At 48.2% G+C, this 16,824-nt stretch overlaps 2 protein-coding genes across 5 annotated transcripts; one reads left to right on the forward strand and one right to left on the reverse strand.

The window, feature by feature from the left end:
* Positions 1 to 1,102: 1,102 nt before the first annotated feature.
* armc8 (armadillo repeat containing 8) lies at positions 1,103 to 12,075 on the reverse strand. 4 transcript variants are annotated; one of them, XR_014125197.1, is made up of 23 exons: positions 11,972 to 12,075; positions 10,311 to 10,387; positions 9,057 to 9,128; positions 8,310 to 8,452; positions 8,061 to 8,158; positions 6,963 to 7,055; positions 6,601 to 6,681; positions 6,416 to 6,491; positions 6,203 to 6,293; positions 5,863 to 5,923; positions 5,484 to 5,684; positions 4,987 to 5,082; positions 4,764 to 4,846; positions 4,049 to 4,130; positions 3,792 to 3,878; positions 3,551 to 3,643; positions 3,290 to 3,439; positions 3,112 to 3,207; positions 2,700 to 2,795; positions 2,445 to 2,517; positions 2,075 to 2,168; positions 1,393 to 1,965; positions 1,103 to 1,287 (listed from the first exon to the last, which is right to left on the reverse strand). XR_014125197.1 is itself a non-coding variant. In XM_026995551.3 (22 exons), the coding sequence occupies exons 1-22, from the start codon at positions 12,014 to 12,016 to the stop codon at positions 1,932 to 1,934; spliced, it is 2,022 nt and encodes a 673-aa protein (XP_026851352.2). In that variant the 5' UTR covers positions 12,017 to 12,075; the 3' UTR covers positions 1,103 to 1,931. The 4 variants fall into 4 exon arrangements, 3 of the variants coding, with proteins under 3 accessions (XP_026851352.2, XP_026851359.1, XP_081576523.1); XM_026995551.3 differs by having other exon boundaries at positions 1,103 to 1,965; XM_026995558.3 differs by lacking the exon at positions 11,972 to 12,075 and adding an exon at positions 11,399 to 11,554 and having other exon boundaries at positions 1,103 to 1,965.
* On the forward strand, positions 11,950 to 16,733 carry dbr1 (debranching RNA lariats 1). The gene is made up of 9 exons (XM_026995570.3): positions 11,950 to 12,502; positions 12,652 to 12,886; positions 12,985 to 13,109; positions 13,402 to 13,482; positions 13,566 to 13,651; positions 14,192 to 14,416; positions 14,493 to 14,570; positions 14,699 to 14,844; positions 15,339 to 16,733. The coding sequence occupies exons 2-9, from the start codon at positions 12,690 to 12,692 to the stop codon at positions 16,120 to 16,122; spliced, it is 1,722 nt and encodes a 573-aa protein (XP_026851371.3). The 5' UTR covers positions 11,950 to 12,502; positions 12,652 to 12,689; the 3' UTR covers positions 16,123 to 16,733.
* The last annotated feature ends 91 nt before the right edge of the window (positions 16,734 to 16,824 follow it).

The raw sequence follows: 16,824 nt of genomic DNA on the forward strand, positions 1-16,824 counted from the left end.
GCTGGTGTCAAGGAGGAGCACGTTAAGAGCATCAACACCTGCAGGAAAAAAAAAACAAAAAACGGTCACTCCTAACTTTCAGGAGAGCAGATTCTGCACTGTAAGGCTTATGGGAACCTGACGAGAAGGAGACCATTTTTATAGTGGGAAAATGCAGCAGCCCAGTAGCCCACGCTCCCTGTATTACTTTAACAAGGGTGTCGTTAGCCTGACGTGTGGAAGGCAGGATTCCTCAGAGAATTAACAGCATAGTAACGGTCAATGTAAAACAACCCTGTTTTTGTTTCTCTTGATTTAAGGATGTGTTTAATCAAGAGTCACTTGCTAGCTGCTGCTTGCCAAGTTTCCGTGAACCATTACAGAGCATCCAGATCCTACAAATCAACCGTGGCGCACGGGTGACGGGTAGAGAAGCTTACACAGGACTGCAGAACGGATTCATCCAATCATAACAGCCAAGTTATAAATTGGCCCCGAAATGTGATAAAGGAAATTGCTACATGAACTCGTGTACTGAAGAGGCCATCATTCGGTGTCCTTGCACACCTGGTTATGCCTCTGTAGCATCACCTCTGGCACGATTATGTCACAAGCAAGTCATTCTGTATTTTTAAATAATCACTGCTCTACTGTTACTAGAGCTTTAGATCTAAATACTCCAACCCAAGCAAAATACTCAAAGCTGCACGGTGGAAGGTCTCCGTACGTTTGATTGGAAACCACCGGAAAGCTTCCGGAGCGAGACTGAAAGGAAGAGGCAAAGGGATCTTGAGGAGGCAGATTCCGGCCAAGGGTACGAGGATGCAGTACAGCGAAGAGCAGCAAAGTTGAACAGCTTTCCACATTCTTATGGAGGGACGGAGTCTGTCTGCAGCTTTTCCACCATGGAATCGGAGGCACACGACGGGGCAGGGGAGCATTCAAACAAGTCCATTACAAATAACTGCCCATTTGAGAGAACACTCAAATATTTAAATAAAGCTTTGACACCGACTCACGTAATGCAACATAGGACGAACAGTATACGCAGTGAGCTTTTATCTAAATTCAAAGTCAAACAGAGGACTACGGGATGAGGGCAGGTGGCAAAGCAGAGATTCAATGGCATTTCAGTTCACTTTTATTTTTAGTGGCATAATTTTATTGACTATTATTTTTAACGTATTTCTGGTCATTTCACCCCATACAAAAGTAGTCTTCGCAATTCCAGCTCCTGCTGTGTTGTCCTCCACCCCTCCAAATAAGCATAAAATCATTTAGAGGAAGCCACACCGGAAAAAAGAAAATCTGAGGGAAAATTATAAATCGAAAAAATATATTTATATATTTATATATGTATATATTTATATATATTTACGAGGTATGTATCCACAAAAAGCAGTCTTTTTTTACCTTTGTCCACTCTTAATGAAGCCCCTCTTAAAACATTAATAATTAATATGATAATTATAATAATCAATAATGAGTCAGCGAACTGAAATGAGGAGCCGATGACCCCCGTCGACCCTGCCTTTAGGCCATTTAGCTTAGCTGTCTGAGACCGTCTGGTCTCCTCCCAATGGAGTCCAAAGCACCAAAGCCTCCAAACCACCAGGTGGCACTGCGGCACAAGCAGAATAGTCCTTTTCTTTTTACCAAATCACATCAAGTCCGAAAAAGGAAAAGCGACACACAAAAAAAAAAAAAATAAAAAAAAAAATCATCATCATCTTCTACAAGTTCAGCACAAAAAAATTTTTTATAAGCCAACATAGAGCAAACTCGTGTGGCGTTGCCCCTGGCAACCGTCTAAGTTAGGTTGGTGGGAAGAGTATCCGCAGATTAAAAGGTGTCTTGTGCAACAGAACAAAAACAAGCAAAAAGTCCCCCAAAAAAACCTTAAAACAACAGGGAAGGGCAAATCCTCCCAGCAACTGTGCTTTCTCTCTGACTCATGCCAGATACTGCTGCATGGCTGTCTTTGCCCTGAGAGTGTGACAGAGAAACAGACAGAAAAAGACTGATTAAGACCAGAATATCCCAGTACATGTAGTGAACATGACTGGAGCTCTGTGTGTGTGTGTGTGTTAGTTACCTATCACTGAGGTTAGAATCTGACGCCTGGGTAAGTTTGTGTAAAATATCTACAAAGCCCATTTCCCTTAATTTATCCTGCCTCTCCTGGGAACCTGTAGGAAGGGGAGAGAGAGAGAGAGAGAGAGAGAGAGAGAGAGTCTTAACCACTCACTGTCTCTAACAGCAGACTATGAAATTTCCACATACAATCAGTAAACAACTAGGTTAATTTAAATGTTCTCCATGGCAAATATTCCCACAATTTTCCTCAAATGACCACGATACACACTGTCCCACATGAGATCCTCCTCCACTCTCAGAGATGCCCAGTTTCTGTTACCTTGTTGTGACCCCCTCCCGCCCACGGCCACCAGATGACCAGTCCTTACCGTTCTCCTCGTTCCACACCAGGTTGGAGATGCAGAATGTGGCAGCCAGCTGCAGCTTCACGTTGGAGTGCCCCTGCACCCACACCCACACACGTGTAACCAATCACACACGTACACACACACGCGCGCGCATATGAGCCAGCAAAAGAAACAGCAAAATGCTAATATTTAGGGTAAAAGAATAAAAGATGAAATAAATGGGAAATTCACAGCATCTTAAACAATCCAGTGTCGTCGTAAATGAGGAAACTGTACCATGTAGTATTTGACTTTCTGGAGCATGTCATCGTTGGTCATGATGAGCTCCTTGGCTGTGTTGCCGTCGGCGATATTGGCAAGTATGCACAAAGTCTGCAAATCGAATATTACGTTAAAGGAGCTTTTTACATTTCCAATCACTGCACAACCTTCATTAAACAGGTTATGTACATGAAATAGCCCTTTTAAACGGGTTTTAGCCTGCCAATTTGCCAAGTCTGACAGTCCGCAGGTCCAGATCATTTTTCCACAAAGCGATAACTACTATTGCAAAAAAGTCCGAAATGATGAACACTTTCATTATGTGTGGGAAGAGTAGCAGCTGTGCATGCGTGTGTGTGTGTGTGTGTGTGTGTGTGTGTGTGTGTGTGCACAAGAGAGAGAGAGAGAGTGTGTGCGCGTGTCTCACCTGCTCTTTGACCTCTATGCTGTGCTCTCCCTCCAGGATCAATGTGACTGCTTGCATGATCTGTTTCCCATGTGAGCTCATGATCTGGTCGATGTGCTACACAGACGGAGAGAGGATTCACGTGTAAGGGCGGGGCTAAGGGCGGGCGTGTCTGTGGGCGTGTCAGCCTGCCCCTCACCGGTCGCGTGGAGAGCAGGTTACGCAGTAGACCCAGTGTCTTCATGAGGACGTTGGTGTCAGGGTCTGAGAAGAGCCGGAAGAGTTGCTCTGTGCCCAGAGCTCTCATGATCTCCACCTTCACCTTCTGATCAGCCTGGAATGCCATGTTCTACACACACACACACACACACACACACTCCATAAGCACAGCATACTCCATACGTGCCTATGCCCGTGTTGTATGACTGTCGGTGAAGTCCATTCACGCTGCAACTCTTACCATGAGAGCCCAGATGCCGTTGACCCTCAGTGCAGGGCTGTCGCTTTGTGTTAAGCTGCATAGTAATTCGATCACCCCAGACTCGAGGATGGGCTAGGCACAGTAACACAAGCCACGTTAGTGGAACTACCGCACCGTGAAACAGCAACGCACGTGCGTGCGCGCGTGTGCGCACACTGCCACCTCTCTACCATGTTGCGTGTATAAAGCCTGTGTATGGGTGTGTGTAGCTATCTCTGACCTCTTTACTGGGTGAAAACTCTAACAGCAGGTTGCATAGTGTGGAAGAGGCCATGATCAACACTTCGTCTGGAGCGTTCTGTAACAACTACACACACACACACACACACACACACACACACACACACACACACACACACACACACACACACACACACACACACACACACACACACACACATACACACACATACATACACACACGTCAGGATAAAACAGCAGCTTGTGCTCTATGGTCACACTAGAAAAACGGCAGACCTTCATTAACGGCTTCCACACGGCGTGGTCGTGGAAACTTGTCCTGAGCTGCTGCACAGATCGAGAAAGACTATGGAGACATCTGCAGAGACAAGACAAAATACTATAAGGAGGGGTTTTTGAACATATATTTATGATCTACATAGATACATATCCATTATAGAAAATCTAAACCCATACATTTTCACACAGTATTTGGCAGACACTCTTATCCAGGACAACTTGCATACAATTACGGCCGATGGGCAGTGGTAGCTCAGTGGTTAAGGGACTTGACTCGTTATCAGAAGGTTGTGAGTTCAGGTCCCTGAGCCCTGAGCAAGACCCTTGAACCTCATTTGCCCGAGTCGTATTCAGTCAAGTTTTTATGTTGCTTTGGATAAAAGTGTCAGATAAATGCACAGATAAATGTACTGTAATGTAATTATTATGGAATTACTGGGAGACTGTATAGCTATGTGGTTGACTTTATACACCCGTTAGCTACGAGTGTGTCTGAAACTCCTGAACTCCACTAGGACGTCGTACCGTACATCTGCACACGTGTGATTCTAACACAACTGACTCATCAGATAATAAAGAGCAGAACCTGTAGCGTAGAAAATCCCCAACCGCAGGAAACACGAGGAAACAGATCTCTGCGCGAGCGGCTTCCAAAACACGGCTATGGAAAACCTGGTTGTTGAGAGATGGCAGAGGAAACAGAGGGAGGTACCTGACGGCGGCTAGGCGAACCTTGATGCTGGATTCGGACAGGCCGCTCACGATCCTGTCCATCATGTTCTCCGTCTCCGTGATCTGCGAGGACAGAGAGACACACACACACACACACACACACACAGTGAGTGTGAGTGAGCGAGTGTTCCGGAAGGCTGCTTTCCGTGTCTGGGTGCGGGTCGAGCGCCGCACGGACAGAGGGAGGCCCGAGGGCTGCACACCTTTTTCCGAACGTCCTCGTCGTTGGAGCCCAGGGAGGCGTACAGCTTGAAGGCTGCCTGTCTCAATTCATGAGCGTGCTTCAGATCATGATCCAGCTGAAGAGAGGGAGGAACGAGAGAGGGAGGAGAGATATAGAGAAGGAGAGAGAAAAAGAGAGAGGGAAAAGACAGACAGAGGATGGCACAGCAAGGTTAACACTGCTAATAATTAGTATGATTTTATGTACTCATTAATCAGGTTGCAGAGTTGGTCTACTGGCTTTGGCTATTTCCAAGGCCATCGGTGTCGTATATAATTTCTTCTGCCATACACTTCACCCCATCAATCCATCAATATCCTTCAGCTCTCTCCGTAATACACAACTCAACATGCTTTCATAGACACACGTTATGTGGTAGTAATGACTTAAAGTCTTTAAATAGTGACCTTTAAATGCCAACGAATAAATTAACCGATCCCAGCTGTGCGTGCGTGCGCGTGCGCGTGCACGTCTCACCCGTTTGATGTCGGTGATGGCGCTGACCGAGCTGGGGTATTTGAAGTAGTCTGCCAGCATGGCCACCAGGTGGTCCGTCACGCTAGCTATCCTCTGTAGCTCCACGTCTGGCTCTATCAGGTAAGCCAGAGTCTCCGCCCCCTCCACCCGCTCCTCCAGTAGTCGGTCTTTACTGCACATCCGCACCAGGCACGGCAGGGTCTGAGTGGAGACGCAGCTGGAATGACTGCTTTGCTATGCACGGATCAGGCTGAATGTGTGTTAAAACAAAAGCCAGTTCGATGGTACAACCAGGTCTCAAAGTCAGCGGGGCTTAGAGTTTAGGCCTGAGCAGTTAGGAGCTAGACGGGAAGCTCTCTGCTCTAACACGGGTGTCTACCTTTAGTACGATACAGTTGTCGTCTGTTCCGATGGCTCCTGCTCGACACATATATGTTAAACTGAGAGAGAGAACAGAGACAAGCAAAAACTCACTTGAATGAGTTTGTGAAAATGTTCAACTTTTTCTTTTTTTTACTTAAAAACCACTGCATCTGTTATGACGATACTTCAAAAGGTTGTCAAAACATACAAGCCTGTTAACTTGTCTATTATTAGAACCGCGACAAGCAACAGACAGCAGGAAGGACATTCCTCCATACTATTCCTAAAGGATTCCCAAGCCCGTGGCCGGCAGACAACCGGCAGAAGGACCGTATGAGTCCCAGAAGAACACTCACCATTTGGCTGCTGTCAGCTGCATTTCTATCGGCTTGTCTCTTTGCATCATTTGGACGAGAACCTGACAGAGCAGCTCCCCATCCACCAGGACTGGGGCACACACACCGAGACACACACACACACACACACCGCGTCAAAGCTCACAAACGCGTTCAGCTGAACGCCAACGCAAATCGTACAGACACAGTAGAGAGGTAGAGAGGCTGTCTCACCGTTCACCAGTGTCATGGAGACCTGAGTGTTCTCATACGCCAGGACAGAGAAACATTTTAGTGCCTGCATTCGTACCTGTGGAGGCAGGGACAGAGCGGGACTGATGGTCTGTCTCGTGTGTGTGTGTGTGTGTGTGTGTGTGTGTGTGAGGGGTCATATCTGTCTCACGCTCTGTGTGCTCTACCTTATAGGATAGAGAAGTAAGCAGAGGTGCAATGTTTTGGATGGCACCATGGTTGAACAAAACAGTCTGATGCTCTGGAGTCTAAAAACACACATATGCACGCATATGCACGCACGCGTACAGGCACACGCACACACGTGAGATGAGAATCAGCAGAAGAAGTCAGGGTCACTACTTTTTACAATCAGAGACAATCTGGACTGGCTGGTCATTAACTCTCAAAAGATAAACGCCTCTTATAGAATTACAAAACATACTTTATTGAAGAAAGGGTTAGAAGAGAGAGAGAGTGTGTGTGTGTGTGTGTGTGTGTGTGTGTGTGTGTGTGTGTGTGTGTGCGCGCGTGCGCGCACATGCGTTACCTTGCAGCAGTGAGAGAAGATTTGTGTGACGTACTCCTGTGTGCGCTGGGACCTGCTCAGCAGAGACATGAGGTGGGGGATCACAGTGTGGTCCTGATGCAAACAACAAACGACACAAATCAACCTCAACACTGCTGGGTGTGTTTGGAATATCTGCATCAGAAAGTTTAAAACATTTCAAACTTAACCTGAAAACAGGCCACCTGTGCACTTAAGGAGACGCATGACCTCTGGATCTACGTGACGCTCAGGTGAAGGTGCATTTACACTGTTCCTGCACGACTATGACTGACTCTTCCCACCTCCCTGTCCCTGCTGAGGGCCACGGGCAAGACAGCCTGCTAAACATCAGCTGTTCACATGATCATAAAAGGCCAAGCAAGTTTCCTGCTGCTAGGGTAGTAGTTTTAATTAGTAGTAGTAGTTTACTGAGCGAATGCCTACAAAACTTTTCCAGATGCATCATGAAAGCTGAAGGTATGAAACCTTCTTCAGTGCTCAGCTCGTCTCGACTGTCTTTGTGGTAAAGCAGGGGGAAAACTGAACTCTCACGGATGTCGAGGGAGCGTCCGATAAGCCAAACTAATGCTGGGGCTGGTATACTTGTTCATACTTTCATTGTTTCTCTGATGGGGCGATAGCTTTGCATCTGGCAGATTCATCTGTATGCAGGGCAGCTGGGATGATGCGTGGCAGAAAATAATAATAATAATGTCTCCTCGTAGAAAATAAACCGGAGATTCGGTGAGGCACAGTCACGCCAGATCAGTGTAAATCCACCGCAACACACAAGATTCATCAAGTGAATTTGTAGCGCCTTTTAGTGTCTGGCAGTATGTATGGACGCTGTTCAAAACAGAATCACATTTCTAAATGTGATTTTCTTCTGTAAGATCTAAAAAGACGTTATCAGTGCTTTGAAGAAATACGAGTGCTGTCGCTAATAAACGCTGATTTCAACAGCCCAGGCCTTCTACTGCCAATGTTTCAGCTGCTCAGACATGAGCCCCTGTAACAGGCGTGCAGCAGCAAAGCCCCCCAGACAACAGCGATCCCAAAGTGCAGGCCAGACAGCATCCTGTCTGCTCGCTGCCTTACTGTGTAGAGCAGCTGGACAGGAGTGACGGAGCTCACGAAGACCGTTCTCAAGCAGCGCAGACAGGCCTCGATGAAGACCAGGTCGAGACACAGGAGACCTGGGGGACGCACAGTCATTTCTCATCACGTCTCGCTTGGGCAGTGCAGTGCTCTGATTGAGTGAGCGCTTGTGTATGTGAACAGATAGCGATAGAGACATTTAAGGGGGGCGGTGGGGGGGGGGGGGTAAAGAGAGAGAGACCGACCGACCTTGAAGAAGGGCGGGGATGATATGACAATCCACCAGGGATTTGATGTTGTTCTCTGTGCCCATCGCCAGGCTGCCCAACACTACTGCACATTCTGCCCTCAGCTCTGCGCTGGACGAACTCTGCTGGAGTAAATACAGGAGCCTGGACAGAGACAAATGCGCAGCAAGTGACTTCTCAAAAGCAAAGCTACGCCGGTCTTTTAAGACCCAACATCTGTGAGGCACCCAAAAATGCTGACATGGGTAAGGATACGTTGGAACGAACTAGGCTCCAATAGCATGTGGCAACTGCTCACTGAGACACACGCATAACTGCCACGTGTTGCGAGCGATGCTTCCCATGTGTGCAGCAGCAAACGTGTTTGCATAGTTCTGTGGTAAAGAGGCTTTTGTAGAAGCTCTGCAGATTTATTCCCCAAATGGCTGGGTTTCACCAGCCTCTGCCTCAGGGCCCCTCTGATCAATCAGAAGCTCGCAGGAGGGGACCTAGGAGTCATGAACAGAAGACTGCACAGCAGAGGTTACTGCACCGAACACTGCGCAGTGCCCCACGGACACGGGTGACGCCGCTTCGTTCCAGCGCCCCCATACGTAGTCAACACGAAATGCTGTGAAGTACCAGTGTAGGGCAACTGTGACGATCGCGACACACACACACACACACACACACACACACACAATACAGGTGTTGCTAAGTTCTGATCTGCTGCTCTCGGGGAAAGGAGTGTACCGCTTGCGTGGCCTACCTCGGCACGGCTCCCAGCACAATCAGGTTGGCCTTCTGTTTGTTGTTGCCGATGACTGCATTCTTCATGTCACTGTCAAGACAATTCACATCATCGAGCACTTTCTACGAGTAGTAGCTTAACATAGAACGCATTCGCCTGCATGTAAAGAACACGTAAAGTTGAATTAAAGTTACACCCCTCCCATTTTTACATAATTCATGCGATGTTCTGACCAGGTCTTTATTAAATAAGAGTGTGCTCAGACTTGGTAGCTCTGACTTGATTAAAACAACCCTGGTGCGAATACTCACTTAGTGCAGTTTGGTAGAGGAAGTGTGAACGCTTCAAATTCCGATGCAGACCAAATAAAAACACTATCAGGTATACACAACCTTGATGAGCGCATTAAACCCATAGATTGTATTACAGGTGAGTTATTCGTCACTTATTGTGGTTTTATTGTAAATTTGATCGTGACGGAGGGAAGTGAACTCCAGGTATGAACACACCCTAAAATTCCCCAAAAGTATGATTATACGTCTAGAATCAGGTCGCTTCTCCCAATATTTCTGTAATCATAAGAATGCAAAAGGTAAAGACCTTAATGGGGGCGATTGTTTGCTACAGGTCAGACTGGCACTCACGCAGGTAAAGTACACAAAATTAAAATAATCAGGACCGACACTGATGGCGCAAGCCTACCACAGAAATATCCTTGGTCTTAGTACAGTCTTTGTAGCAATGCACCTTCTAATCTGTGGCAAAATGCCACAGTTATGAGAGAAGCCCTCGCAAATCTCACGTGGACGTGAGATGCCTAAGCGATCGCAGTTATGAGAGGGCATACACTACTACTGGAGAGTAGTGGAGCACCAGGCAGGTAGCAGACAGCTAACCGTAATCAGAGCTGCGTGTTAAAAATAAAGATGAAATATTCCGAGTCCTTGCCACAGAGATGCCGACATCACACACGCGCGCGCGCGCACACACACACACGAAGAAACACATACCAAAGACACAAAAAAGAGGACAAACTTGCTGGTTCACAAATCCATACTCACTGACTGAGCTGGCGATGCCAACACAGTCTCAATCTCTCTCTCAAGCTCTATATAACAGCCACAGATAACCACAGGCTAACCACTAATCATCCAGGCCGGGGAGGGAAAATATAAACTCGAAAATGCAATATGCACCAAGTGTCCAGAGACCGGCCACACACACACACACACACACACACACACACACACACACACACACATAAATACTCACATGACTCCCTGCAGCACTTTCTGCGGGTCGGGGTCGAAGAGCCGGTCAACATAATGGCGACTGGTGGCCGTGACTTCCTGCATGGTGTCAGACAACAAGACCCATATGAGTTGGCACACTCAGCCTACCCACAGCCTAGAAGGCAACGCCAGCAGGTGGGATGCTGGAGAACACCCAGGGGACTCATCCCCCAGCCCAGTCATCGGCAGCTTCACGAGCCAAGGAGTAGGGATGTGATACCTGAGAAGCCTGTTTGTACGCAGTCACAGATTCGCCTAGAAGCTTCCAGAGGTTTCGGGGAAGGCAACTGACCCCTCAGATCACTTTGCATGTGCAGGGGCCAGTCACGGCTCACACGACTTAAGCACAGGACCCCAAACCACAACAGCAATATTTGGGGCTCAGATTTCAGACCCAGACATACTAAACCATCTTAATGGGGGGGAAAGGCATAACTGCAAGTCATCTCATGTTTTGAAAACACGGCTGTCACGGTAAAACGGCACCAGTTTAGAATGAAAGTGTTAGTAGTGCACAGCGTTGCTACGTGGATTAAAAATCTGCAAAGTTTGAAGAGAGAGTTTGATATATTCTTTGTTTTTAAGGACTCGTTTTAAAAAATACCGTGCATGAGCGGGACTGAGTCACATGACAGCTTGAGGCCTGCGGAGTGTCACATGACCCCTCGCCACTATATTCCCACAAACAACGCACCACTGAGCCATGTTTGAATTTGCTAAACATCTCAGCAGGCAGTGAAACGTCAGATTGTAATCTACTCACATGATTTAGCCCTGCACACTTTTTTTCTGTGATCAAAAAGCGATCATAGGGCATGCACAGCCTCTTGAACTATACAATTATGGAGGTTCGTGGGAACAACTTCTACGCTGCGAACAGGTGACCATCACCAGATCATGGACTGGCGACCTAACACGGTTAGAGCCAGCGTGACTACTAAATGTTCGCATCTTTTCACACACAGTATTTCGCTTGCTTGCTGGAGAACCAGTGGCATAACAGGCGTGTAAACTCAAAAGCATCACGCAACTACTACACAAATACGCCGCGACATGCGTAATATCCACCTGAACAGGAAACTCTCCCGACGGCTGTTTAAAGCTAAATATTCCGTGCCAACATGATCAGGACATCTGCTGAGCAGACCTCGACACCGCGACGTGAAGGGGGAGGGGGGGGGCGTCTCCGCCCTAGTAGCCCCTTGGCGTGCCAGCGGGGCAGAAACCTAGGTGTAATCGCACTGATACGCAAAAAGCAGGGTCCACACGACATATCCAATCGCGCTGGGCCTGCGGGTGAGCTCGCCAAGCCACAGCCCGGCTGAGCAGCCCGTGAAGTCGCCAGCGCTCCGGCCAGCCGGCGCGCCTGCCTCGCCTCCTCCAGCTCCTCGTATAATCCCCGAACGGAGAGGAGACTTCTTGAACGCACATGTGGAAGCGTGCGATCTTGCAGGTCGGGGGGCTGTCGCTCCTGCCCCGCGCCGGTAACTCATTCCGGGTCGGAACGCGTCGCCTCGCCAAACGCACCGTCCGAGCGCACGCGTGGGGGGTGGCGGTCGCATGAAACCGCCGTCCGGTCGGCCGGGTGCAACGCACGGAAGGGTGGAGGATCGGGGAGAATGGCGGAGGCTCGGGACTTACAGACAGCACGCTGACGCGTAGAGGGGCCTCCAGCAGGCACGCCATCGCTCTCCCCTCGCGGCGCCCGGGCTGCAGCAGCACTTTCCAAACTCTCCACCTGCTCTGGAAACGCGATAACATGAACGCTGGGCGGGAAAAATTAAAACGAAATAGAACGTTTATGGCGTTTTAACGCTCAGTTAATATCGTTCTTTGCAAAGCAGATGCCATTTACCGATAATGGCAACGTTAATGTCGTTGCCTTGTCTTACGTTCTACATTAATTTCACACATTCCTTCGCGTGTTCCTTTAGACCGAGTACGCGAGGGAGTTTAGCTAATAAAGAATTAGTTTATAGGAATTTTCCTAGTGCACAAATCATTATGATGGAAACCGCATGTGGCTAATAAAAATACATTTACTCAAGAAAACTCTCGAACGAAGTGCGCATGCGCGGAGCGCTAAGCGCCTGGAGGCTGGTGTTGGGAGCTAAGCGCAGGTCGCTAGCTGGCTGAGTTATTACTTGATTTTAACTAGCAGTCGACACACAGGTATGTATAATTACCTAACGGCCTTTATAGCAGCAGAGCCAGTGGTACAGAACGTGTGTTATTACTGCTATCTGCTCCCTGGGTGGCTCTGGTGTGCGCTACAGGAGCTGTGGCCTTCGTGACGAAAACATTCCTGCGTTTTTCCTCAGTTTTCCAGCTTCGCAAACCGAACCTCCCTTCAGGGACTATGAAGATAGCCGTGGAGGGCTGCTGCCACGGCGAGCTGGACCAGGTCTACGCGACGGTGGCGCACCTGGAGCGCAGGGAGGGCGTGAAGGTGGAGCTGCTGCTGTGCTGCGGCGACTTCCAGGCCGTGCGCAACGAGGGGGACCTGGGGTGCATGGCGGTGCCGCCCCGGTACAGACACATGCAGACGTTTTACAGGTAAGACGCCGCCCTGTGACCGCGCCGGCGCTCGTAGGTCTTGGGTCTTGGGTCTTTTTGTTGTGGATGCTGGTTTCTCATATTCCGACTTGTGGAAGGTACTATTCTGGAGAGAAGAAGGCGCCCGTCTTGACCATTTTCATCGGTGGAAACCATGAAGCTTCTAACCATTTGCAAGAATTACCCTATGGAGGCTGGGTGGCCCCTAATATATACTATCTGGGTAAGAAGTTGTGGGTATGTATGCCCACCTCTGCACCTGAACCCTGGTAAATCTCACCTGCTGCAGAGTTTAACGCTGTTCTGTGCCTGAAAATGCCGATGGGATTGAAATATTCCGACATTTCTAAAGGCTCTGATTAACTGGATGAGAGATGTAAGGTTTGGATGTAACTCTGCGGGAGCCTGGATTTGCTGGAGCAAGGTCGGATGTCTGTGCAGTGAAGTTGGTGCTCACACGTGCACCGTGCATTCCAACGTTAAAGTGGACTGCACCGATTGTCCTGTTTTTGCAGGTTATGCAGGCGTTGTTCGCTACAAAGGAATAAGGATCGGTGGCCTCTCTGGAATTTTCAAATCCCATGATTACAGAAAAGGTGAGCGCCGAAGAAACTCCAACTATCTAGTGGTGCTGGGCCCGAAAATGAGATGTTTGCTTTAAATATCTGTCGTTTTTTAGGACACTATGAGTTTCCACCATACAACCCAGAAACTCTGCGCAGTGCCTACCACATCAGGAACAGTGATGTCTTTAAGCTAAAACAAGTAAGTCTGATTTCTATGGGGGTTAGTATCCATGGAAGGAATTTGTGACCACAAAAAGTTATTTCAGCAACCTTATACTAACGTGTTGTCCAATACATAGTCATGCAAATGCCGACTGAAGAGCACACTACTTCGTTAGTCATTCAGTGGCTATTTGTGTGTACTACTGATGGAGACTGGCAGATATTTCTCTTTGGAATGAGATTTCACATGACACAAAATATGTGAGCTGTTCTGTCATTCCCAGATCACAGAAACGTGTACTTGACAAAATGGCAGCTTTCCAGTTCTAGAAAGCTCAAAAAGCAGCTGTTTGCGGAATATGTACCCAAAAAAAACTGGACAATTACCCGCCATTAGCATCACGAGCCAGTTCAGAACTCAGCACCAGGAATAACACGGAAAACGTAAAGGCCGAATGGCTGGTGTTGCTTTAAAAAAAAAAAAATCAGCAATCAAGCGCGTCAGTGTTTTTAAGTAGTCTGTCGTCGTTCTGCCCGCTTTGTGGAACGCTCCCTTTGGCCATGTGTGCCGCTGCAGATCCAGATGCCCATGGATGTGTTCCTGACGCACGACTGGCCGCGGGGGATCTACCACTACGGAAGCACAAAGCAGCTGCTGCAGAAGAAGCGCTTCCTGCGCGAGGAGGTGGAGGCTGGCACGCTGGGCAGCCCTGCTGCTGCTGAGCTCCTCCAGCATCTGCAGCCCAGCTACTGGTTCTCCGCCCACTTGCACGTCAAGTTCGCTGCCTTCATGCAGCACGAGGTACGGCTGTGAGCTGCTGGGTCCACACACCGCGTCGGCGGAACGACGGGCGAATTATGGTTTTGTGTGTCCGTAGGCCAAGGGAAATGCCGCTCCTAAGACCACCAAGTTCCTCTCTCTAGACAAGTGTCTGCCTTACAGAGACTTCCTTCAGGTGAGGCGTTATTTCAGCGGTAGGGATGCAGTTGTTTTTCAGCCAGTTATGTGACACAAAGCATGTTTGCCACTGAATGGGTTATTGACATTTCAGTGAAATGTATTTGTTTATTTTCTGTTTTGTAGATAGTGGACATACCAGAGAGGCCTGGCTCCTCTGACCAGTTGGAGTATGACCCGGAGTGGCTGGCCATCCTCAAGGCCACTGATCACCTTCAGAAGCCCTTACCCAACATCTGGCACCCTCCAGAGAATAACGGCCTTCACTCTCGGTAAGTATTCCTCCCTCTGTTAATATGAGTTATCTAATCGTGTGCGTGTGCGCTAGAGATGCACTGATTCTTTGCCGATGACAATTGCACTCGTGCACCACATGTAGGCGACAGCAGCACAAATACAGCTGTACTTGACCAGTACAGTGACTGCATTAAGCCTATACAACAACATAGTGCCTCGAGTGTTATAACCTAGTGCACATTTTTATATCAAGAAGTTTCCATTGAATGCAAAGTTGAACAAAAAATGTTTCTGTATGCTGTCATTTATAATGCATAGAAAGAAATATAATCTTTCTAAATCTGAATCAGCCAGTTGTATTGAAAAGAATGAAATTTGGAATAGGCCAAGAAAATTGCAATCTAGTGCACACACACACACACACACACACACAGTGTATTTTATTTATATAATAAATAATATATTTCTTTTTTTTGTGTGTACACACCTCAGTTCTCCCTTAGTTGATGATGCTGTGCCTTTTGTATAGGTGGGACTACAGTGCCTCAGAAGAGGCCATGATGGAGGTGGTTGGCGACTTGAATGGCGAGCTCAACATCCCTGAGAACTTCAGCATGACCGTGCCTGTGTATGACCCCTCCTGCCCTCAGCCCCACGCCCTCCCAACCTACTCCACCAACCCCCAGACCACAGAGCTGTGCGCCACCCTCCGCCTGACGGATATCTATGCCCTGGCCGGCCAGGCGGGGCACATCCCGCCGGCGGGGGCTTCGGAGGAGGGGGCCACCGAAGAGGAGGAGGACGAGGACAACGGGAGCACAGGTAGCACGGACGAGCCCAGCGAATACCCAACTGACACCTCGGCCCTCTCCAGCTCTTTTAACCCTGACGAGATCACCATTGAAGATGAGTGGGAGGAGAATGAGGGGGAGCAGGGAGAGGAGGAAGAGGAGAAAGGGACAGACGCCGTGGTGCCCGAGGCTGTGGTCGGCGCTTCGGACGGCGCTCCGGACAGCGCTCCGGACAGCGACCGGGACAGCAGCCCAGTTCGACAGGCGACGGGCAGACTCTCCTTACCGCCCCCTCGCCTAGAGGCCGAGGCAGATGGATTTCCTCCGGCGTCCGGCTCCGTGCCCTCCTCCGGTGGTCTCTCCCAGACGAGCTCGGAGGAAGAGGGTGGAGCCCATCCAGCCAGAGTCCCCAAGCGTTGTAGTGGAGAGGCCAAGGGGGCAAACAGTCCCACAGGGGCCACCCCCAGAATCAAGCGACGGAACCAGGCCATCTACACAGCGGCGGAAGACGAGGAGAGCTAGGGGTAGATGTCAGCTTCTGGGGAAAACATGACGTGGAAAACATTCTTCTTTTTTTTTTATTTGATTGGATCAAGTTCTTTCATTTATTTGTTACAGCGCCCAGCCTCATCAGTTTTTAGTGTATTTTTAAAAAAGAATTTAAGAACATTTACCATGAAGCTCAGAAGGTTTGCCATTATCAATAGTCAACACCACTTTGATTTTGCTCCTGCCACGTTCTTGTGTCTTCAGATGCTTGAAACGTATTCTCAGTTGGTGAAGATGGCTTTATTAGTTATGATAAATATCTGGCAATTGGTGACCATTTGACCATTAGTGTGTTTCCTTTTTTAAAAACATTATGTATATATTATGACACTTTCAATTTCAGGAGTCTGCTGTTATATTAAAAAGAACAAAAGCTATCCAGTATGATTTCTCTCATATTACAGCAGATCTTTGCTTATGAAGAAGTCAGTTGAGCATCAGCTTCCTGAGGGTCGAGGTAACACTAGCAATGGGAACAATTGAGTGTTGGTTTGTTTTTGTTTGTTTTTTTATCTTCATACTGCCTTGCATTTTTATAGGATTGTGTATACAAGTATAAAATTTGGGATTTCTTTTTACTCAAATCCAGTATGTGAGTCTGTTCAAATCTAATGAAATTTGTGAAATCTAATACAATTAGAAGCTAAATTCTTATTAAACTTTGGGTGATGACTT

Source organism: Electrophorus electricus, chromosome 9 (assembly GCF_041902795.1).
Source record: "Electrophorus electricus isolate QZ-2024a chromosome 9, ASM4190279v1, whole genome shotgun sequence".
Taxonomy (NCBI): domain Eukaryota; kingdom Metazoa; phylum Chordata; class Actinopteri; order Gymnotiformes; family Gymnotidae; genus Electrophorus; species Electrophorus electricus.

Coding starts and splice junctions, on each gene's coding strand:
- armc8 (XM_026995551.3), bottom strand. CDS start 12,016: ATGGCGTGCCTGCTGGAGGCCCCTCTACGCGTCAGCGTGCTGTCT. Junction 6,492..6,600: donor TTACTTCTCTATCCTATAAG/GTAGAGCACACA, acceptor CTGCCTCCACAG/GTACGAATGCAGGCACTAAA. Junction 4,131..4,763: donor GTTCGCCTAGCCGCCGTCAG/GTACCTCCCTCT, acceptor TTGTCTCTGCAG/ATGTCTCCATAGTCTTTCTC.
- dbr1 (XM_026995570.3), top strand. CDS start 12,690: ATGAAGATAGCCGTGGAGGGCTGCTGCCACGGCGAGCTGGACCAGGTC. Junction 14,417..14,492: donor CTGCCTTCATGCAGCACGAG/GTACGGCTGTGA, acceptor GTGTGTCCGTAG/GCCAAGGGAAATGCCGCTCC. Junction 14,845..15,338: donor AATAACGGCCTTCACTCTCG/GTAAGTATTCCT, acceptor CCTTTTGTATAG/GTGGGACTACAGTGCCTCAG.